This window comes from Carcharodon carcharias, chromosome 1 (assembly GCF_017639515.1).
Source record: "Carcharodon carcharias isolate sCarCar2 chromosome 1, sCarCar2.pri, whole genome shotgun sequence".
NCBI classification, from domain to species: Eukaryota; Metazoa; Chordata; class Chondrichthyes; order Lamniformes; family Lamnidae; genus Carcharodon; species Carcharodon carcharias.
The window spans coordinates 119,298,100-119,322,523 of record NC_054467.1 but is presented as its reverse complement, the minus strand read 5'-3'; the positions used below and the strand labels follow the sequence as shown (position 1 = coordinate 119,322,523).

Sequence of the window (24,424 nt, the reverse complement as noted above, 5' to 3'; positions counted from 1 at the left end):
AAGCAGTCATCAATTTAAAATTGTTCTAAGAGTGGGAGGACAAAGAACAGGGAAAATTATTCACATGCTGGGAGCATCAGATCCTGTGAATAGTTGCGACATCAAGGAAATGCGTCATACCTGTATCATTTTTGCAGGCTGTGCAAGTGGAACAATGACTTCACTTATGTTCATCAACTTGTGAGGCCATTTACCCTCTTTCTGCACTAAGTGGTAGTTTATGAGGTGGTAGATCTTTGCATTCATTGCTTCTGTGACTTCCCTTCATTAAGTCTGGACCTCTTGATTATGGCCTCAGTCTCCCCAGGTTCCTTCTCTTCTGAACCATATTTCAGCTTGAAAGACATCCACCAAAGCATCAGTACATCTGGGAGCCCTCTCTGCTGCTTACCAGCACCCATGGATACACATTCCTGCCTCATTGTTGCAAAGTTCTGCTGCTCCCTGTTGCAAAATGCATGTTCCTTTAATCAGCTGTAGTACTTTAAACATTACAAAATTCCTCTCTTTCCAATGGTGGTAAACCAATAGGCAATACTGCTACATTAGGTGTTATTGCTACAAATCTATCTCAAATACAGAATCAGGCTCTTCTAAGGAAACTTGAACAGGTTAGTGGCAATGTGATGTGAGAAAGGAAAAATCCTGTGCTGCCTGCCACTTACCTACCAATCTGAGTAAAGTCCATTCCTACATCTTAAAAATGCTGCTCAAAGTACTGCTATATGTACCTTACATCATTGTTATTATCATCACAAACTTCAGGAGCAGCACTGTCTCCACCTTACTTGCCTCTATTTTGTAGAGGCAGCAGCACTGAAATGATAAAGTAAATGTGACCATGGCACTGCTGGGCATAGGGAGACTGCAAATTCAGCTTTTGTCCAAAGATCACTGACCCAACGGATCTTCACAGACATGCAGAAAGATCCAGCAGCTAGAAAACAAAATGCAAATCACAACGTGAAGTAGCTAGATACGCATTTGTCTGTCTTTTACTGACAATGCCATGGAATCAGTCCTGTAACATAAATGATGCAAACTGCAGAAGCTTTAGCACATATAACAGAACGACTTCCACTCCAATAATGCATGGTTTCATTTATTGCCCTGAAAAAAGTGAGGTTGGGGCACTGCAAAACATACTAAAAGTCAACCATGTAATGTGGGGCTGAAGTCACATGCAGGCCTGACCAGATGGAGGTGGCTGGTTCTGTTTGTAGCTTTCATGCTCATTTGATTCTGGTGTAAGCCCACAAATTAGCACGCTTATTTACTTCAATTTTACAACGTACAATTTACAATCCATTGGTTGCCAGTCCAGCAACATGACCATTAAGTAGGAACATAGAATACAGGCCAGCGTTTCAGTCTTTTACATCGGTAAATGAAATTGGTAGTTTATGAGGTGGTAGAACTTTGCACTCACTGCTTCTGTGACCTCTCTCCATTAAGTCTGAACCAGGGCCGATCAGTATCTTAACTCCATTCAACTTCCTTGGCTCATATATTATAAACCCTTTACTAGTAAAAATCTATCAATCTCACATTTAAAATGAATTAAGCTTCCATCTACTGCTTTTTGTTGGAGAGTTTATATAGTGACCACCAACAGGTCTCAAAATGCTTTACAGCCAATAAGATACTTCTTGATGTGTTGTCACTTTTGTAATGTAGGAAACACAGCAGCTAATTTGCACACAGCAAACTCGCACAAACAGTGATGTGATAGTAACCAGATAATTTGTGCTTTTGAGATGTTGAAGATAAATATTGGACAGGGCATCAGGAACAACTTCTGAGCCCTGCTTCAAAATAGTGCGGTGGCATCTTTTACATCCACTCAAGCAGGTAGATGAGACCTCTGTTTACTGTTTCGTCTGAACAGTGTAATGCTCCCTCAGTACTGTACTGGAACATCAGCCTTGATTTTTGTGCTCAATTCCTGGAATGGGACTTGAACCCGGAGCCTTGTGACTCAGAGGCAAGAGTACTACTATATGAACCATGGCTGACAGCAAGTCCTTCTTCTCTCCTGAATGGCCTGGTTCCAATTTTGAGGCTATATCCCCTTGTCCTAGACTCCCCAAAAGCAGGAAAGTTTTATTCTATCTACCGTACTAATTTCCTTCAATACTCAAGGGAACACTAGCCTAGTTTATACAATCTTTCCTCATAATCTAACCTTTAGAGCCCGAATAGCATTCTGGTGAATCTGCACTGCACTCCCTCCGATGCCAGTATCTTCTTTCAAAGGTTTGATGTCCAGAGCCATACACAATATGTCAGATGTGGTTTAACCAGGGATTTGTAACTTTCTCCCCTTTATATTCTGGTCCTCTAATTCTAAAGGTTAACATTCAATTCACCATTTTTTGTAGTTGACTGCTACCTTTTAGTGATCTGCATATATGAACACCTAAATCTCTTTGATATTCCATCAAAACTATTTAGTTATTTCAAACAAACATTCACCAGCGTCAGAAGTCAGAGTTATTGAGACAATTACTGTACATGTCTCCCCACTTCCCAATATGGTGTGTTGTTTTGGGTCAGGATGGCTTTATAGAATAGAATCATCCACAAACGGAGGCCATTCAGCCTGTCATGTCCATGCTGGCTATGCCCCACCTTTTCCCCATAGCCCTGCAAACCTTTTCTCTTCAGATCATTATCCAATTCTCTTTTGATGGCCTTGATTGAATCTACCACACTCTCAGTCACCTCATTCCAGTTTCTAACCACTTGCTACTTTAAAAAGTTTTTCCTCATGTCACTGTTACTTCTTTTGTCACCACTTTAAATCATCCTCTGGTTCTGGATCCTTCTACCAATGGGAATAGTTTCTTCCCATCTATTTTGTCCAGACCCTCATGATTTTGAACACTTCTATCCTATCAAATCTCCTTGTAATCTTCTTTAGTCTTTAGAAGTAGATAGATAAATATCTCAGTGGACAGAAAGTGCCTCCACTTGGGGGGGGGGGGGGTGGGAAGCAAAACTCGAGCCCATCAATACAATGAACAAGAAATCAAATAGGGAGTGCATAAGCATCTTCTTTACCTGGGGAGTGAGGAGAATGTGAAACCACAGGGAGTATTTGCAATATACAGATGCATTTAAAGCTAGATAAGCACAGGAGGGAGAATGGAATAGAGGATTATGCTCATAGAGTTAGATGAGGAAAGATAGGAGGAGGGTCATGTGGAAATGCCAACATGGGCTAGTTGGGCTGAATGTTTGTTTCTGTTTGCATATTCTGTGTAATTCCAGTAGTTGCAGCCACTGGTAAAAATGAAATTTGTTTTTCATAAGCAGCCTTCTCAGCACAAATAAATTAGCAAATCACCTCATTTCTATAAACAATTCCAGACAATCATGCTGAACACATTTACTATCTAAGTTGGAGTTGCAAGTGCAGAATAACAGAACATTGACCAAATTCTCAAATCATCTGGTAAAATATAAAACAGAGGAGCTTGCTCAAAGTTGACATGAAAGAATTAATTAAAAATGAATATTCTGGTCAACTCATCAAATTTGAAATCCCTCAAATTTCTGGTGACCTGAATTATAACAAAGGTATGTTCAAGATTGAGATTCATAGGTTTCTATATAATAAAAACATCAAGGGATTTGGGGATAGTGCAGGAACATGGCGTTGGAAATAGAAGATCAGTCATGATCCCACTGAATGGTGGAGTAGGCTTGAAGGGCCAAATGGCCTTTTCCTTCTGTTCTTTTCTTTCTTATGTAGCTACTTGAGTAAGGAAAGGAAATTGAAATATTTACAACCAGCACAAGATCTCTAGGGAAATTAGGTGGACACTGTTAATAGATCTTTCCATAAAAGAAAAACCTGCCACAAAGGCCAGGTATTGAATAAAAAGGCTAATTCCTTTGATATGTAACCGTCTTTGGAAAGCAATAAAAATCATAAATACCGAAGAGATGAGAATATGTGCACAATTGTTCCTTAAATCTATGCCAAATAATTCCTTCATGATTTCAAAAGGCACAATTCTTTAAAAGACAAGATGGAAAATAAAAACACAACATATGTTTTCTATAGATGCATAGATATAGTGCCAAGGTTTCTCATTCATTGTTTGTCCTTCTTCATAACAATTTCTACGAACAAAAGCCTTATCACAAAAGTCTGAAAGATTACACTTTTGAAGTTTGATGCCATCAAATGGATAAACAATGCACTGATCCTTAAAAAAAAACCCACACGGATTTATATAGTGCCTTCAAGATAGAAAAAATTCCCAAGGTGCTTCAAAGGAATATATTTAATAGAATATTATTATTGGCTGCAGGTGACTAAAAGCTTGGTCAAAGACCTACATTTTAACAAATGTCCTGAAGTCTGGAGAGACAGTAGAGAAGGGGAGGTTTAGAGGCAAGACGACTGAAAGCAAGGCTGCTTGGCATTGGGGTGATGGGAATGGCAGATGCACAATAGTCCAGAGTTGGAGGATTGGAGGTCTAGAGGGGGTTACAGTGTTAATGAGGTAAGGCCATGGAGACATCTGAACATGAGGGTGGGAATTATCAAATTGTCACATTAGTGGACCAAGAGCCAATGTAGATCATGAGCACAGGTGAGCGGGACTTGGTGCAGATGATAAGGGGAGCCTTACTCAGCTGGCCAAAAGAGAAGAAGCATTGGAGGAGGATGGTGCAGTCAATCATGTCAAGGTTGCAGAGAGGTTGAGAAGGGTGAAGTATTGTGCACCACAGTCAGTCACACTGGATGTAATTTGTGACTTTTAGGGTCATTTCAGTTCTATGCTGGCAGGGACAAAAACCTGATTGAAGAAATTCAAATATGAAATCACAGGAAAATGGGCAGGGATTCGAGAAAGCAAAGAAAGATTAGAGGTAGGGCAGTAATTGGCAAAGAAAAAAGAGTCAAGGGTGGGTTATCTGAGGGAGTGATAACAGCAGTTTTGAAAGAGTAGAAGAAATATCAGGCAAGGGAACAGTATATATAATCAACTAGAGTGGGAGAAAGGAAATTAGGTGGTCGGTGGGAATTGGTTAAATAAAAAAGAAACAGAAGATGGGACTCATACACAAGCTTAGTTCAGAGAGATCATGAAGGAAGACAGAAGAGAAACTAGAGGAAGTTGCAGGGTTGGAGCAGAGCGGAATGGCTTTGTGGGTAAATGATGAGAGCTAAATGGGTGGTCTCAATCTTAATGACAAGGGAACTCATGTGCTTTGTGCACAGTTTGGGCAGAGGAAGGGAATTCAAGGAGACAGTCAGTAGTAGAGAAAAGAAGCTGGATTGCCATTGCATTTCAGGTTGATCTTGGAATTCTGAGCAGTTTTGCAAGAGGAGATCAGGGCATGATGCATCCAGCCAGATCTGCCAACGAACGGCTGAAACATTTCTGGGTCAAGTGTGTTCAAGTCTGCATCCCTTGGACTTACTGAAGCAAGAATGGGATTCATACAAGGAGGGGAAAACACAAAGTTGGGAGACAGTAAGTCCTAAATACCCTCCAGCAGTGAAACTGCAGCATACTTAATCAAAAATCCACATTTAACAGCTTAATTTTTAAATAAATGAAAATATTGTCAAAAGACAAGTTTCTTTGACCATCTTTTCAATGATTGAGACATACTTCACTGAGCAAGGGTTCTGGAGCAGTTAAAACTAAACACCAAAATGGGAGAGGGAGGAGTGAAGGGGGATAGAATAGGATCCTGTACAGAAATTAGTCAATTCGAAATTGCTCAATCAACAACTTTTGTTCTAAATCCCTCTCTCTCAATCTTCCCTCTACTGAACCTTGTTTCTGTCACTGAAACACTCTCTCCATTCCCCACGCCTACCTCTCCCATTTCGACTCTTACCTTCCCTCTCTCGCTCTCCACCGTTGTCAACATCACCTCTATTTAACCTTCTCTCTCTCTCTCTAATTTACCTTCTCTCTCTTCGCCGTTGCCAGGCAGCCTTTCTCTCTACGGAAGCCGCCAGTTTCTGTCGGAAACGCGAAGTCGGAAATCGCCGGTTCGTCTCCGGGAGTTTCTGGCGGCTTCGTGTTTGCAGCTTTTAGGTTTCACTTAAATGCCCGCATATAATTTCTCTGGGCTTATGAGTGTTTTGTCAATGTCTTCTTTGAAAGTTTGACTCCAGTCCCTCACTCCCTCCCGACTGCGGGCTCAGTTTCAGAGGGGTTTGTCCCTGCCTCACTTTCACCAACAACTTAAAGGTAACATTATAATATATCCCAGAGCACTGTACAGAAGGTAAAGACAAAAAAAAACTGCGGATGCTGGAAATCCAAAACAAAAACAGAAATACCTGGAAAAACTCAGCAGGTCTAGCAGCATCGGCGGAGAAGAACAAAGTTGATGTTTCGAGTCCTCACTATACAGAAGGTCCTGTTCTTCAGTTCGAGCATGACCACTACTCAGGGTTATGGATTTCTGCTATATAACAACATAAGAATTAGGAACAGGAGTAGACCATTTGGTCTCTCAAGTGTGCTGCCCCATTCAACAAGGTCATGGCTGATCTTAAAGTGTTTTGATTTCCACATTGCCATCTAAAACAAAAACAGAATTACCTGGACAAACTCAGCAGGTCTGGCAGCATTGGCGGAGAAGGGAAGAGTTGACGTTTCGAGTCCTCATGACCCTTCAACAGAACTGATCTTTCTTTACAAGGAGAGGGAAATATAAACTGGTTTAACGTGGTGGGGGGGGGGGGGGTGTTAGGATAGGAGCAGATCATCAAAAGATGTCACAGACAAAAGAACAAAAGAACACAGAGGTGTTGAAGTTGGTGATATTATCTAAATGAATGTGCTAATTAAGAATAGATGGTAGGGCACTCCAGGTATAGCTCTAGTGGGGTGGGGGAGCATAAAAGATTTAAAAATAATGGAAATAGGTGGGAAAAGAAAAGTCTATATAAATTATTAGAAAAAAAAACAAAAGGAAGGGGGAAGAAACAGAAAAGGGGTGGGGATGGAGGAGGGAGCTCAAGACCTAAAGTTATTGAATTCAATATTCAGTCCGAAAGGCTGCAAAGTGCCTAGTCAGAAGATGAGGTGCTGTTCCCCCAGTTTGCGTTGGGCTTCACTGGAACAATGCTGCAGGCCAAGGACAGACATGTGGGCAAGAGAGCAGGGTGGAGTGTTAAAATGGCAAGCGACAGGGAGGTTTAGGTCATTCTTGCGGACAGACCGCAGGTGTTCTGCAAAGCGGTGGCCCAGTTTACGTTTGGTCTCTCCAATGTAGAGGAGACCGCATTGGGAGCAACGAATACAGTAGACTAAGTTGGGGGAAATGCAAGTGAAATGCTGCTTCACTTAAAAGGAGTGTTTGGGCCCTTGGACGGTGAGGAGAGAGGAAGTGAAGGGGCAGGTGTTACATCTTTTGCGTGGGCATGGGGAGGTGCCATAGGTGGGGGTTGAGGAGTAGGGGGTGATGGAGGAGTGGACCAGGTTGTCCCGGAGGGAACGATCCCTATGGAATGCCGACAAGGGGGGTGAAGGGAAGATGTGTTTGGTGGTGGCATCATGATGGAGTTGGTGGAAATGGCGGAGGATGATTCTTTGAATGCGGAGGCTGGTGGGGTGATAAGTGAGGACAAGGGGGACCCTATCATGTTTCTGGGAGGGAGGAGAAGGCGTGAGGGCGAATGCACGGGAGATGGGCCAGATATGGTTGAGGGCCCTGTCAACAACCGTGGGTGGAGAACCTCAGTTAAGGAAGAAGGCGGACATGTCAGAGGAACTGTTTTTGAAGGTAGCATCATCAGAACAGATGCGACGGTGCCAAGGAACTGAGAGAATGGGATGGAGTGCTTACAGGAAGCGGGGTGTGAGGAGCTGTAGTCGAGGTAACTGTGGGAGTCGGTAGGCTTGTAATGGATATTGGTGGACAGTCTATCACCAGAGATTGAGACAGAGAGGTCAAGGAAGGGAAGGGAAATGTCAGAGATGGACCACGTGAAAATGATGGAGGGGTGGAGATTGGAAGCAAAATTAATAAATTTTTCCAAGTCCCGACGAGAACATGAAGCAGCACCGAAGTAATCATCGATGTACCGGAGAAAGAGTTGTGGAAGGGGGCCGGAGTAGGACTGGAACAAGGAATGCTCCACATACCTCATAAAGAGACAGGCATAGCTGGGGCCCATGCGGGTACCCATAGCCACACCATTTAGAGGAAGTGAGAGCAGTTGAAGGAGAAATTGTTCAGTGTGAGAACAAGTTCAGCCAGACGGAGGAGAGTAGTGGTGGATGGGGATTGCTTGGGCCTCTGTTCAAGGAAGAAGCTAAGGGCCCTCAGACCATCCTGGTGGGGGATGGAGGTGTAGAGTGATTGGACGTCCATGGTGAAGAGGAAGCGGTTGGGGCCAGGGAACTGGAAATTGTTGATGTGACGTAAGGTGTCAGAGGAATCACGGATGTGGGTGGGAAGGGACTGGACAAGGGGAGAGAGAAGGGAGTTAAAATAACGAGAAGTGAGTTCCGTGGGGCAGGAGCAAGCTGACACGATTGGTCTACTGGGACAGTTCTGTTTGTGGATTTTGGGTAAGAGGTAGAAGCGGGCCGTCCGAGGTTGGGCGACTATCAGGTTGGAAGCTGTGGGAGCAAGATCCCCAGAGGAGATGAGGTCAGTGACAGTCCTGGAAACAATGGCCTGATGTTCAGTGGTGGGGTCATGGTCCAGAGAGAGGTAGGAGGAAGTGTCTGCGAGTTGATGCTCAGCCTCTGCGAGGTAGGGGTCAGTGCGCCAGACAACAACAGCACCACCCTTGTCAGCGGGTTTGATGACAATGTCAGGGTTGGACCTGAGAGAACGGAGTGCAGTAAGTTCAGAGAGAGAGAGATTAGAATGGGTGATAGGAGCAGAGAAATTGAGACGACTAATGTCGCGCCGACAGTTCTCAATGAAAAGATCAAGAGAAGGTAAGAATCCAGAGGGAGGGGTCCAGGTGGAGGGAGAATATTGGAGGTGGGTAAAAGGATCCGTTGAAAGGGGTGAGGACTCCTGCCCAAAGAAGTGAGCCCGCAGACAAAGACGGCAGAAGAGTTCAGCATCGTGCCGAGCCCGAAATTCATTGAGATGAGGGCGTAAGGGTATGAAACTAAGTCCTTTGCTAAGCACTGAACGTTCAGCATCGGAGAGGGGAAGGTCAGGGGGTATAGTGAATACACGGCTGGGGCTGGGATTGGAAGATGGGGTGGGGACGGAGGGACAGGCAGGGATGGAGGGTCCTAGATGGGTGTTGGTGTCGATGAGTTGTTGGAGCTTGCGCTCCTTAGCACTTGAGAGAAAGAGAAAAAGTTTCTTGTTGAGGCGTCGGATGAGACGAAGAATAAAATGAAACTGGGGGCGCGCGCAGCTTTGAAAAAGGGTACGGCGGTGCTGCTGGAGGGAGAGGTCGAGTGTGTTCATATGGCGTCACATGGCACTGAGTGTGGATCTCAGAATGTGATGGGAACAGCAGTCCGAGAAATGTTTTATGTCCCGGAGATACCTGTAATCCTAGGTGGGTTCGAAACATGAGGGGAGGAATTTCAGTTGAAATCCACGTGGGCTAAGTCAGAGATGGAGACAGTCACTGAGAAAGGAGATATGGCTGTGAAAGCGGGTTTTAGTAAACACCTTGTCACACACCAGGAGAGAAATGGAAAGCAATGAAGGTGAACAAGGCAAAAGAGAGATACGGAAATCTTGTTGCAGAGACGAACAGAACTTCTTCAAGGTAGGCATTTCTTGAAGAGCAGTGGCAGTCAATTAAACACAGAGATAAAAACAACTAACCCTGATAACCTTTGGTTCCCTTGCCTAACAATAATCTATCTAGCTTTGCTTTAAAAATATTCAGTGACCCCCACCTCTACCACATTCTGAGACAGAGTTCCAAAGTTACACAACCCTCTTTATGTGACTGAACAAGCCAATTCTTGACCTGCAGTTCTTTGGGCACATGGGGCAGGACATCTCATGACTAAATGGGATCCAGAGTGCAGGATTTGCTTCCTTTTCTGTCCTTCACTGTCACCTCTCTGCATCATCCTAAATGAGGCAATTGGAGTTGCTGCTCATAAGGAGGCAGCAAAGAGTTCCTTGAGGAGTCCTTTGGAGGATGGGAACATGGGGAAGCTGTAGGCATATCTAAGAGAGAGTCAAGCCTGGGACAGCAGCAAGGTTGACAATTGCTGGAGGGTTGGATCAGAGATTTGGGAGAGCCATATCCCTGAGAGGGGAGAAGTGAAAAGAGGCATGATGATACGAGAGAAGTACCTCGGAGGGGTAAAGAGAAAAGTGAAAAAAACTGGAGTAAGTAAAATATCAATGTACTTCAAATGAGATGGTAGACTTTTCATTATTGGAGTATGTCCTGGTTGTAAGTGACTTCATCGTCTTCTGTAGGTCCTCTCATGACTGAAGGGTCTGATGAGAGATCGTTATGGCCATCCACAGAACTATCCCACTCCCCTATCATTTAAAATCTTTCTCCACTGTCCACTGAAGCATGATAAAAATTCAGTCACTGAGATCATGTTGTTGTTGGTGCTTGGGGGAACTTTAGCTGTGCCATTGCTGGCCTCCCTCTAGGCATGATGGATGTTGTGAGTTTGATGCAGATGGTCCTCGACACAAATTTCACGGCTTGTTTCTACATAGGGCTGGTTGGCTGCATTGTGTTCCAAAGAAAGGTGGTCTTCAATTAAGAAGTTTATAAGGTTATTTTTTAAGTTGCCTTTCTATTATTTGTTCTGACCACCATAATGTCATTTGTCCTGAAACAGTTCCCCATAGAAGTTCTCCTTGGGGATACTGAAGTCATGTAGTCATCCATATGGTAGACATAGCCTGCCCATTAAGCTGAATTTACTGGAGTGTGGTCTCCATTCTGTTGAGCCCAGCAAGATGAATGACCTCATTGTTTGAAATTTTTTCCACCCATAGAATTCTCAGGTGTCTTTGATGGAAACTTTCCAGAGATTTATTGTAGCACCTATAGCAAACCCAGGATTCTGTGCCAGACAGCAGGGTCGTACGGACAATGGCCTGGTAGAGTTTGATTTTAGTCTTCAGCTTAATGCCATGCTACTTCCAGACATGATCACAGAGTCAGCCATAGGCAGAACCAACTTTCTGGATGCGTGCACTGATTATTTTCCTCACTAGTGGCATCTCTGGAGAGCAAATTGCCAAGGAATGAGAATTTTTCTACAACCTTGAGACTGGTGCCATCAACAGTTATATCTGGTGCTTCATATTTTGTGCCTGGCATTGACTGAAACAGAACCTCAATCTTGGAATCACTGATTTGGAGATCAAAGTTTTTGATAGTGTTCAAGAATTTGTTTGCCAGAATCTGGATGTCTTCCCTGTTGTGGGCAGTTAGGGCACAATCATCTGCACACAGAAGCTCTCTTGAATACTGCCTGTGACTTTGTTGGAGGAATGCAGTTTGAAGAGATTGAAGAGCTTCTCTGAATGGAACCTAATGTTGATGCCTATAGGCATGTTTCTGATGGTTCCTTAAGCATTTCAGCAAAGAAGAGATTGAAGAGTTGTCTGTGAAGCGCAGATGGTGGTACATTGCGGCCGTTAGGTGATTTCATTTTTACTTTTGTGTTCACTTTGGCAGTTCACAGTCTATTGGAGACACTTGTTGGCTTGTCCCCAGAGGGAGAGATGACCTGCTTGTGTTTGCAGGAGTGACTGAGGAGCCTGTCCTGTTTCTTCCTGCCTGCTGTCTGTCTCTGCTAAAACACATGTGCCTCTAACAAGAGGGAAATCCTGCTTTTCTCCAGCAGTCACAGAATCACAGAATCACACAGTGCAGAAGAGGCCCTTCGGCCCATCAAGTCTGCACCGGCATGTGAGAAATGCCTGACCTATCTACCTACCTAACCCCATTTAGCAGCACTTGCCCCATAGCCTTGAATGTTATGACGTGCCAAATGCTCATCCAGGTACTTTTTAAAGGAGGTGAGGCAACCCGCCTCCACCACCCTCCCAGGCGGTGCATTCCAAACCGTCATCACCCTCTGGGTAAAAAAGTTTTTCCTCAAATCCCCCCTAAACCTCCTGCCCCTCACATTGAACTTGTGTCCCCTCGTGACTGACCCTTCAACTAAGGGGAACAGCTGCTCCCTATCCACACTGTCCATGCCCCTCATAATCTTGCACACCGCGATCAGGTCGCCCCTCAGTCTTCTCTGCTCCAACAAAAACAACCCAAGTTTATCCAACTTCTCTTCATAACTTAAATACTTCATCCCATGCAACTTCCTGGTGAATCTCTTCTGCACCCCCTCCAGTGCAATCACATCCTTCCTATAACGTGACAACCAGAACTGCACACAGTACTCCAGCTGTGGCCTCACCAAGGTTCTATACAAACTCCAGCATGACCTCCCTACTTTTGTAATCTAGAATTCTGATGTTTCTTTTTGCTTCTCTCTGTTTGTCTTAAACACTTGTTTTCAGCAAGCGAGAGAGATAGAGAGACACAGAGAGACTTGTCCTTCTTGCTTCCTCATCATTTTTCTTCTGCTCTGCCACTGCCAAACACTGGCCTTCAGAGCCAGTTTTAAACTAATTTCTCTGTGTATTCACAGTAGGGGAATTAGGCCTGTTTTGCATCTAAAGTCCATTTTGCTTTCAACTCAGAAACTTTTCAACACATTCTGCGATATAAATCAACAATGGATGTTTTTTGGGTGTCCATTGGAGTGTAGCTGGCTGGGAGGGCAGTTTCCATTGTCTTCACTGAGCACAGGGGATTAAAGTCCAGCCTTCAGCATTTTTCATGCCTTCCTTTCAAAAGTCTTTGCTTGAAGTGGGCCTTGACACCACCACTAACCACCCCCTACCCCAGCCTTGCAAGTGCGAAGTTCCATGCTATCCTAGGAAAGCCTGCTAATACAATCATGTAGGAATTTTACAGAAAGGGTCCCTTTACAGTATCAGCCATCTTTTGAACAGTGCATTTTCTTGTATATCTTCAAAAAACACAGGTCCTCTTTAAACAGGTCAATATGGTTGTGGATTGTCCTCACTCCGACCTCGTGTCAGCTGTTGTGACAGGAGCCACGACACACCACTGATTATCGCAAAGACATCAGACATTTCACCAAAGTCACAAACGCGTTCAATCATGCAATATGCGCAAGATTTTGATTGACTTGTTCGGATGCCCTAACTTGGAGATCAAGTGCAACAGACCAGGTCAACTTGCACTGTCAAAATCTTTAATTTGGTCTATGAACAGCAATGATGTTGCTCTCTGCACTTTTCTTGTAATTGACTTGCTAAACACCATATCAACTGTTCCACAGTTAACTCTAGAGCCACACTGTGATTCCGGAAGGGCAACTTCTACAAAGCTGTCTAGTTGACGGTTTAATAGAACCCTTGTAAAGTTCTTTCCTGCGATTGTGAGAAGACTTATTCCTCGGTAGATGCCATGTATGTTTTTGGATCCTTACCACTTCCGGATGCTGATTATGTTGGCTTCCTTGAAGTTCTCTGGAATGTTTTCCTGATCCCAGATACACTTGAAGATGGCTGTAAGTTTGTTAATAAGCTCTGAACTACTACAATTCCAAAACTCTGCTGGAATGCCATCTAGGCCAGCATTTTTGCTTGGTTTGGTTGATTTGATTGCTTTTGGAAGAGGTGATAAAGGCAAAAGCTCAATTTGATGCAGAGAATCTGTTTAGATGTGGGAGTTTCTGTCGAGCAACATGCTGAAGTGCTTGCAGCACCTTGCCATTACACCTTTCTTATCAGTGATTAGCTCATTTCCATTATGTTAGGATAAGAGCAAAGTTTGTAGTGGGTGGGCCATAAACAGTCTTCAGCACATTGTAAAAAATGGACCATGCCTCTTCATCAGCTTTTACATTCCACCAGTCATTCTGCATTTCTCGTAAAGCACACTCGAGCTGGTGTTTAATATTTTTATAGGCTTGATGCTTGTCTCTTGACCGTGGAGCTGCTAAATGACCTGTACGTGCAAGCTTTTTCTATTTCAGGACAGTGAAGGTGTTTTCACGATTCTCAACAAACCAATTTTGGTGCTTGCACTTGCAGTCTCTCAGGACATCTACTGAAGTCTTCACGATCTGATCACAAAGCTGTTTTCATTCACCTTCTGCATCACTTGGGGGAGAAAGGTCAAACTGCAGACTGGTGTCAAGCTGTGTAGCAAGGTCTAAGGTAGGGTTCTTGTGGAGTTTGACTTCTAGCTTTGGCCATGCCTGGCTCTTTGATTTATGATGTTTTGGCTGGATCTCTCGATGCAGCTCGCTGTGGATCAGTGGTGGTCTGCCCAGCAGTCAACTCCTCACATGGCAAGAGTTATCTTCACGTCAGCTTTTTCATTCTATCTGACAAGCACATAGTCAAGGCAATGCTAGTGTCTGGATCATGGGTGTTGCCAAGTTGTCTTGTATTTTCGTTTTGAGGCTAAACATGTTATTGGTTATGACAATGTCATGCTTGGCACACAATAAAAGTAGGAGAGATCCATTTGAGTTTTCCTTTCCAAATCCATGTTGACTGAGGATGCCTGCCCATGTGATGTGGTCTTGTCCAATTCTGGCATTGAAATCACCCATATAGATAATTATGGCATCTTTAGAGATTGATGGTTTAGATCATCATATAGTCGTTAGTCATTGAATGGAATTTTCCATGCACACTGGTATCAGGTGTGAGCAGACAATATGATGAGAAGGCCATAAACTGGTTTCACGACGTCGTGAAAGAGCTTTACAAGGGTTCTAATAAACCGTCAACTAGACAGCTTTATAGATCGTCCGCTCAGCCTGTCGATGGTGTGTTTCACAACAGCATATATAAGGCGTGCACTTGGCAGGCTGCACTTTGAGGGGAACTCGGAGGTGAGGGCACAGTAACATTAAGCATCACTTGCCTGGGTTGCCTGTTGGACTTCAAGTTGAGGCATGTTGGGGGGGCGGCAGGGGCAAGGGCTGCCCTGTGGTTGAGGTGACTTGGGGGTGGGTGCAAGGACTGCCCTAGGGTTGAGGCAACTTGGGGGTGGGTGCAAGGCTGCCCTGGGGTTGAGGCAACTTGGTGGTGGGGGCAAGGGCTGCCCTGCAGTTGAACGTAGTGCACAAGTATGTGCGGGGTGTGGGGAAGGAAGCGGCCATGCATTAGGGAAACATTGTATAAAGTGACCACTCCTCAGCAGCTGAGACAGTTCAGATGCAGCCACATTGACATGCATGGACTCTAACTTATCTGCCCACTCAAGCAACACAGAGGCATGAAAGTGCCATCAAGTGATCCAGAGCTTTTGATTCCTTGGGCACAGACTGCAGTCCAATGGGCAAGGCTGCCACCAATCAGTCAGGTGGAGGGGCAGGAGGTGGTTGAGGTTTCAGGCAACCATGAAGCGCACTAAACTCTGGCCATCCAAATGGTGGCCAGCACTCTCTGGCTTGTGTTAAGGGGCCTTCAGCCTTATCAAGAGAGGTTCTTAGTACACCCAATCTAAGCCACGCATCTCTCTCTTTCATCCTGCAGGAGGAGCACAAAAGGAGCATGGAATCTGGTGAATTAGCTGTATGCCTCGTGGCATACAGAGGGTGGAGACAATGGCGAAGCGAGCAATGGAGACGCCTGGCTGTGCAGAGAGAGGAGCAACACCCTTAGGAAGAAGGGGTAGCTGCGGCTCCCGCATATGCCGCTGAAGGGCTACAGCAATCCGTCATTAGTCAGTGGCTAGCTAGACCCAGGGTCTATAGACGCCGCCTTTCATTCCTGCAGATGCCGAGAACCAGTGTCGCCAAAGACCGCACATGTCTAGGGACCTGGTCAGTCACACCTGTGAGCTACTGCAAGATTTAGCGCCAGTGGCTGTGAAAGTGCCCACGACGCTCAATTTTTACGCCAGTGGCTCCTTTTAGGGCTCCACAGGCGACAGGTGGCATATCACAATATCACAAGCCTCCACCCACATCCATCATGTCACGGAGTGCACACAACTTTGCGAGGGCACACAACTTTGTGCATTTCGCCCGGGACCAAGAGAGCCAGGATGCGAGAGTATTGGATTTGTCCAGATCTCAGGTTTCCCACAGGCGCAGGGTGCGATCAACTACACCCACGTGGTGCTCACATCTCCATGGCAACAAGTGGTCAACTATGTCAACCACACAAGGACTTCCATTTGCATACTGTGCAGCTGATGTGCGACAACCACAAATGCATCCTGCAGGTGTGCGTATGGTTTCCAGGGAGTGTCCATGACTTCTACATTCTCAGTTGATCACAGATCACTGACATCTTCCAGGGTCCACAGAGGCTGCAGGGATGACTCCTTGGGCACAAGGGATACCCACAGAGGACGTGGCTGATGACACCCGTGCAGCGGCCTCAGACTGCAGCAGAGCGACGGTATAATGAGGCTCATGCTGCAACTCGCAACTTGGTGGAGCAAACCATTGGGATGCTGAAAATGAGGTTCTGGTCCCTGAACCAGTCTGGTGGAGCCCGACAATGTCAGCATCGTCATCGCCTGCTGCGTCCTTTACAACCTGGCACTGCAACAGGGAGAGGTGCTGGCAGAGGAGGAGATACAGGAGTTGGCGGTCTCATCTGATGAGGAGGATGCCGACTGGTCCTTGAAGGTGATGATGACGGGGATGAGGCCCTCTCACTGGCCAGACGAGGCAGGTGTGCTTGGGTGGCCCTCATAGTTGTTAAATGATGACGACATGCAGTGAGGAGACACCATGGATCCTCACATTGCATTTATTAACACTTGACTCCAATCTGGCTAATGATAGCGTGAAAATCTACTGTGAGAATTCCCCTGTCATGGAGACGCAGTGGAGGCCCTAATCGTCACTCGATTGCAGAAGGATGATGAGGACATGCAGTGAGGACACTCCATAGATCTTCACATAGCCTTTGTGAATGTCTGACTCCTGTCTGGTTGAGGGCAATTCATTTGCACTCTATGATTAGGTCATATCATGGAGATGCAGCCATGAAACTTTAAAAGCACCTGATCCTTTTTGAGCCTTTAGCACCTGATCCATTCAGGAGCACAGCATCACTGGTCACAGATGCTGAGATGGGGGTCAGCCCCACATCAACTGTGCTGAAGCACACAGAGAATGATGGAACTCTGTGACACCTGCCCATGACATTCTGGCAGCAATGACAAGCACTGTTGAGGTGCAGGCATCACTAATATGTCCAGGGAGTGAGAGGCTGAACCATCACTTTGGTCTGAAGGCTGCACAAAGCACAGGGAAGAGGCCCTGGAGTGAGAAACCTGCCTTAATCTTGTGCAGAAAGGTTTCACATCTTAGTGACACGAACACTGCTCATCAGAATAAGGAGTCACTAGGCAGGGAGACATTCTTGTGCAATTACATCTTCTTAATGAGCTCGTTGGGATCGTTGTTGCTTCAGTTGGTCTAGACACTGAGGAGAGAAGATTGCTGCTGCTGCTGCTGCTGCTCCTGCTCCTGAGTGTTGTTGCTGCTGCTGTTGCTACTGCACCTGAGTGTTGCTGCTGCTGCTGCTCCTGCTCCTGAGTGTTGCTGCTGCTGCTGCTCCTGCTCCTGCTCCTGAGTGTTGCTGCTGCTGCTGCTGCTCCTGAGTGTTGCTGCTGCTGCTGCTCCTGCTCCTGAGTGTTGCTGCTGCTGCTGCTGCTCCTGCTTCTGAGTGTTGCTGCTGCTGCTCCTGCTCCTGAGTGTTGCTGCTGCTGCTGCTGCTCCTGCTCCTGCTCCTGAGTGTTGCTGCTGCTGCTGCTGCTCCTGAGTGTTGCTGCTGCTGCTGCTCCTCCTCCTCCTGAGTGTTACTGCTGCTGCTGCTGCTCCTGCTCCTGAGTGTTGCTGCTGCTGCTCCTGCTCCTGAGTGTTGCTGCTGCTGCTTCTCCTGCTCCTGTGTGTTGCTGCTGCTGCTGCTGCTCCTGCTCCTGAGTGTTGCTGCTGCTGCTGCTGCTCCTGCTCCTGCTCCTGAGTGTTGCTGCTGCTCCTGCCCCTGCTCCTGAGTGTTGCTGCTGCTCCTACTCCTGAGTGTTGCAGCTGCTGCTCCTGCTCCTGAGTGTTGCTGCTGCTGCTGCTCCTGCTCCTGAGTGTTTCTGCTGCTGCTGCTCCTGCTCCTGAGTGTTTCTGCTGCTGCTGCTCCTGCTCCTGAGTGTTGCTGCTGCAGCTGCTGCTCCTGCTCCTGCTCCTGTGTTGCTGCTGCTCCTGCTCCTGAGTGTTGCTGCTACTGCTCCTGCTCCTGAGTGTTGCTGCTGCTGCTGCTCCTGCTCCTGAGTGTTACTGCTGCTGCTCCTGTTCCTGAGTGCTTCCGGCTGGTGCTCCTGCTGTGTGCTGCTCCAGTGCTGCTGCTCCTGTGGGGCCGAAGGAGAGAGAGGAGGAGGAAGAACACACTGCTGCTACAGGACAGGAAGGCCAGGAGGCCAAGACTGTGACTCATAACATCCTAGGTGGGTGTCTGGAGCTTCTATTTTGTTAAGGTGGGGGCTATTAAAGACTGTGTTTTGTAGGAGGAGGGCAGAAGATTGCCAGAGGACTTGGGGAAAAAAGGTGGTGTGTGTGTGTATAAAACCATCTTACTGCCACCCCTCCCACTGCCCAGCCTTTTTCCCAGTGGCCAGCGTTGGCTGAAGACATCGCCACCCCCCCTACCGGAAGATCATCAAGCCCCCACCCACTGTCCATTTTTCAACCCAGAGACACCCACCTAGACTTTCCCCTTTCCCTCCTGTGCCTCCCTGTCCTCTACCCCTCTCCCTCCTCTCCTCTCCATTATTTTGAACATCTCAGAGGGAGAGGTTATTTCCACCTTTCTCCCCCTCTCCCCTGCCCAGGGAGAACTTCATTTAAAAAAAAATAATATATATATAATTAAAAAAAAACAAAAAAAATAAGTAATGGCCAATCCTTCTCAGGGTGGGTGTGGCTCAGGCCCAAAGGCCAGTTTGCCATTGCCTGAGGCCGGGCCCTCGACGGCAAATGTGGAGGCGGTTTTGTCACCGGGGGCAGGGCCTTCAAAAAAGACATATGCGGGGGTGGCTGCTTCTGCGGCTGCTGCTGCTCCTGCTGCCCTGTCACCATTCCGCCTCCTTACGAGGGCCCTAGGGGTAAAGAGCTACGCTTACCCTGACATGACAATCGAGGCCTGCGTGAAGGCTATGGCTGGGGTTGTCGGCCCCTCGGCCATAGTCGCAGCCTCGAAAATGTATGGGAAGGCCATCTTTTTCCTGAGGTCCGAGCGGGCTGTGCACCTTGCCCTGCAAAAAGGGGCTCACTGTGGGCGGGACCTTTCTGGCGGTGGATCCCCTTGAGGCCACCGCCCAGAGGATTATTATTTCAAATGTCCCGCCCTTTGTCTCCAGTGAGCCACTCCTCCCCCACCTTTGTAAACTGGGGGAGGTCAGGTCGGGGAGCGCGCCAATCCCGCTCGGCCTCAAGGACGCGGCCCTCCGCCATGTGTACTCCTTCCGGCACCAGGTATTCATCCGCTTGGCCCGGGAGGAGTGCATGGAGGGGGCATTTTCCATAAATCATGAAGGGACCGCCTACCGGGTTTTCTGGACTGCGGAGGGCATACGGTGCCATGCTTGTAAGGAAGCGGGGCATGTGAGGAAGAACTGCCCCGCCTCCAAGTCCCCCAGTTCCACCCAAGCTGCCGCGGCTGGCACCGCCCCTCGTCCCCCCGCCACCAATCCATTTCCCTCCCCGCAAGGGGAGGCGTCGCCAGCAGCCACTGCCATCTCGGCTGCCAGTGACGCGAGGGGAGAGCCGCAACATGGGGGCGGTCCTTGAAACACCCCAAACCCCCCCGAACTCCCCAAGATCTCCAAACGCCTGCAGACACCGGCTTGGGGGACATACCAACATCCGGCCCTGGTGTTGTCTTCGCGCGTGCTCCTGGGCCCGTGGACACTGAGGCACCATGTGCTGGGCCCGGCGAGGAAGGCCTTCCCGCTCCCTCCCAAAACTTAACACTGGGCGTCCTGACGGCGCCCCTTCACTTTGGGAGAGGGGTATGTCAGGGCTTGGCACTGTGCTGTACCACATGATCCACCCTGACCAGTCTTACACCATCCCGGATCGCACAATTTATGATACCATGCATCTGGTCCAGGACATTATCCTTTACTCCCAGAGGGCTGGTCTGTCGAGTGCCTTCCTGTCGCTTGATCAGGAGAAGGCGTTCGACAGGGTGGATCACGAATATTTACTCGGAACTCTGCGAGCATTCGGGATCGGGACACATTTTGTCGCCCGGATCCGACTTCTGTACACTGCCGCAGAGTGTCTAGTGAAGGTTAACGGGTTCCTGACGGCGCCCCTTCGCTTTGGGAAAGGGGTACGTCAGGGCTGCCCCCTGTCTGGCCAGTTGTATTCTATTTGTGTGGAGCCTTTCCTGCACCTCTTGCGGAGGAGGTTGTCGGGATTGGTTCTGCGCAGGCCGGGCATCAGGGTGGTCCTTTCGGCTTACGCCGATGACGTGCTGCTTATGTTTAGTGACCCGGCTGACCTGCGGAGGATGCGCGAGTGCCAGGAGGTCTACTCTGCCGCTTCTTCTGCCAGGATCAACTGGGATAAATATTCTGGACTCCTGGTTGGCCCATGGCAGGTGGATCACCTACCCAAGGAGCTCAGGCCTTTCACCTGGAGCGGGATCAGCCTCCTCTACCTGGGGATCCATCTCTGCCCTGCTGAGGAATCCTGGCCGGCGAACTGGCAGGAACTGGAGACAAAAGTCACCGCTCACCTGCGGCACTGGACAGGACTGCTCCGAGTGCTGTCTTACTGGGGTCAAGTTCTGGTCATAAACCAGCCGATCTCTGCCATGTTGTGGCACAAGTTGGGCACTTTGACCGCTCCCCCAAACTTTGTCGCAAAAATCCAGAGAATGCTAGTCAACTTCTTCTGGGACAAACGATTGCTCTGCGTTGTTGCTGAGGTTCTGAGTCTCCCGCTTAGGGAGGGTGGTCAGGCGCTAGTGTGCCTACACACACAGGTGGCGACTTTTCATCTTCAGACCCTGCAGTGATACCTTTACATTGAGCCTCCTCTGAGATGGTGTGCTCTGACGACGTATTTCTTTCGCCAGATGCACGGCCTGAATTATGACGTGCAGCTCCTGTTTATAGAGCAGAGGAGCCTTGGTGGCTCCTTGCAGGTGTTGCCCATCTTTTATCAGTACCTGATCAATGTCTGGTACATGGTCGCCTCGCGACGCAGCTCTCCCCCGTCAGGAGTAGCGGCTATCGTCAGAGAGCAGCTGCTCAGGAATCCGCCCCTCCCTCCTTTTCAGTGGCTGGCGGAGAGGAGGGTTGTGGCTGCCAGGTTGACCAGGATCGGGGACTTCTGGGTGGCGGAGGATTGGGGTTGATGCTCCCACAGTAGTTGGCGCGTCGCGCGTATGTGAATGTCCAGCTCACAGCCGATGCCATCCAAGAGCTAAGGACGGTTGTGCTCGGACCCGATGTAATTTTAGGTCTCGAGTTGGCCCAGGTGCGTGGTGGTCTTCCTGCTGAACCTTCCCCTGTTCGGACAGAATTCCACATTGGCCCCAAGCCCCAAACCCTCCCTCGGGTGCTGGTGCTCTGCAATATGAGCCGTCTCGGGGACATGCCCTCCGTGCCATTTGGAATGGCGCGGAGGAGCTTTCTGTACGGAATGCTGCTGCACACCTTCCATTTTCTCGCCCTTGTCCATCGCCTGGACACGCCCTGGCATGCCTCGTTGCCGTCCGGCGGCGGAGGCCCCTGATGGGAGGCCCTCTACGGAGGTGTCCTCCCACTTTCTATCGGGGACCTGGGTTGGAGGGTGTTGCATGCAACAATCGATGAATTGTAGGTTCACGGACTCCCAGGACACCTGCCCTTTTTGTGATCTTGTTGAGTCCGTGGACCACGCTTATATAGGGTGTGGTAGGCTGCACTCCCTTTTCAGTTATTTAAAAAACCTTTTATTACTGTTTCGTATGCACTTCAGTCCCACGCTCCTGATCTACGGACACCCGGTGCGGAAGGGGGTCGGGAAGGAGGAGGACCTCCTCGTGAACCTGCTCCTGGGCCTGGCCAAGTTGGCCATTAACAGGTCCAAGCAGTGGGCGATCGACGGGGGAGTCCCGCCCGATTGTTCGTCCCTCTTCCGCGGCTACATTCGCGGCCAGGTGTCCCTGGAGAGGGAGCATGCGGTGTCTGCCGGCATTCTCGAGTCCTTCCATGCTTGGTGGGTACCACGGGAACCCCTTTAATCACATTTTGATTTAATGTTTGTAAGTTTCATTTAAACTTAGTCCTTGGTTTTACAGCTGACCTGACTTAGAGGCTGTGCTTGTTTTATCCCTTATTTTGTTAGTTTAGTTTAATTGTTTTAACTCCAAAAGAGTTACATCTTCTTAATTTTCCGAACCATGCCGCTACAACTTGGTGCTCCCTGGACATTCACAGCGGAGTTGGAGGCTGATTGCTACACTCTTTCTGGACAGCGGAGACCCTGGAAGGCCCCAGCCTGCTTTTGGGGTCCTGCTGCATGACAGTAGCACTCTTCTTGGCTTGTGGAGCTGGAGCTGCTAAGGTCACAGGAAGAAAGAATATGGATGGACCAGACCACTCATGGAGTCACCTGGATGGATGGCCCTGGGGGGGGGGGGGTTGGGGGGGCGGGGTGATGGTGCAGGGGTACACCTGCTGATCTCCTCCCCATGGGTGCCCAACGGCCCCTGGCTGACTCCTTGAGGAGAAGAGGTAGTGTAGTAATCTGATATGTAATGTACCTTTAAGACAAATGTTGTAATGTAAGATAACATGATCTTAGCAGAGTAGCACGGGTTGCCACTGTGGGAGAGTCTTGAGTTAGACACTGAAGACAGAATTTTGAGTTGTGAGCAACAAGTGTAGCTGCTGAATTTAGTTTGTAACTCTTTCAAGTACAAACACGTTTCCGTCTGTTTTTTCAGATGAAGTTACATTGTTTCATAGTTTGCCATTGTGAGATTTGAACTCTTGATAATCTTTTAAATTATCAAGAGTTCAAATCTCACAATGGCAAACTATGAAACAATGTAACTTCATCTGAAAAAAAACACATTTCCATCTGTTTCAGATGAAGTTACATTGTTCGCCATTGTGAGATTTGAACTCTTGATCTTGGGGTTACAAACCCAGTACCATAACCACTTGGCTATTTAGGCCAAGCTGAATTTAGTTTGTAAATAAACAGCATGTGTTTATTCTAACAATGATCTCCAGGTGTTCCCTATCTATGTACCAACTCGGTCACCCCAAAACAAGCGTGCAACCCAGACCCTTTAGCCCCAACAAATCAAAGGGCACTGGATCCAACAAACTGGTGATGAGAGCAAAAGCACAAAAAGCTACAGAAAAACCAGGGTAAAAAGCGAGGAAGAATGAAGGAAATCAGAAGAAATGAAATCAGGCCGTACCTCGCACAGTAGTTGGGAGTAAAAGACAATTTCCTTCTTGGGAAATCGTCGAAGTAATCCCCTCAGAGCATACCATAATTTGGAAGAGTGGAGCCTTTCGATCCAACCTTGGACAACTGGTCTCACTATGTTGAACGCGTTGCGTTCTCCTTCCAGGCGAACAACATTTCAGGGGAGGAGAAGAGGTGCACGATCCTTCCGTCCATGTGAGCAAGTAAGACATATGGACTAATTTGAAATCTGTTGGTGCCCAGTGCCCCAGACTCAAAGTTTTGATAACTTAGTGAACCTCATAAAGAATCATTACCAGTCCAAGAATTAGAACTGCAGGGAGATAGTTGCTTCTTATGTGGCAAGTCAGATGCAATTAACTGAATATTGCCAGTTTGGTATATCTATCAATGATATGCTTAGAGATCATTTGGTGTGCGGTATAAACAAAAACGTGATTCAGAAGAGATTACTGGCTGAACAAATTTAGATTTTCAGAAGGCATTGGAAATCTCTCTGGCAATGGAAGGTGCAGTGTGAGACTCAGAAGCCATACGAGGAGCGCAAAATGGCGCCTTCCTCCATGTTGGGCAGGGAGCCTCAACTAAAAAGAGCGCGCAAGTGCAGAGCTTCTTCAGAAGCGGAAAGCAATCATAAAAAGCAGACGAATAAAAGTGATAACTTAGCAGCAAAAACATGGCACAATAGTATCAGAGATGGAAGCAAACCACCTTGAACTGAATCACAGTTTAAAAAGATCGAGTGTTTCTTCTGCCATCGATATAGACACCTCATGAGACATTGGAAAGATAGAATCAGGCAGACTAGCAGACAAAAGCAAAAACCCAATGAGATAAACAGCGTTGAAAAGCCTGAAGTAATAGATCCTGATATCTATTTGTTATATAATTTAAAGGTAGAAAGAACAGAACCTATCTATATAGACATGACAGTGAATGAGAAGACTATCAGAATGGAG

General features: G+C 47.4%; 1 protein-coding gene across 4 annotated transcripts in view; it reads right to left on the bottom strand.

Annotated features, from left to right (window-relative positions):
* The window catches only part of LOC121285135 (PACRG-like protein), a 77,095-nt gene extending 71,148 nt beyond the window's left edge, over window positions 1-5,947 (bottom strand). Inside the window, exons 1-2 of one of the 4 annotated variants that reach the window (XM_041201318.1) lie at window positions 5,869-5,947; window positions 793-937 (exon numbers count right to left, since the gene is read on the bottom strand). Coding sequence is in view for 1 of the 4 variants with exons in the window: in XM_041201352.1 (XP_041057286.1) it covers window positions 5,869-5,901 (33 nt within the window). In the remaining 3 variants the exon portion in view is untranslated. Of the gene's footprint in view, window positions 1-120; window positions 270-792; window positions 938-5,868 lie in introns of those variants that run through there. The other 3 variants (XM_041201330.1, XM_041201352.1, XM_041201341.1) reach the window with 3 other exon arrangements.
* Window positions 5,948-24,424: the final 18,477 nt, after the last annotated feature.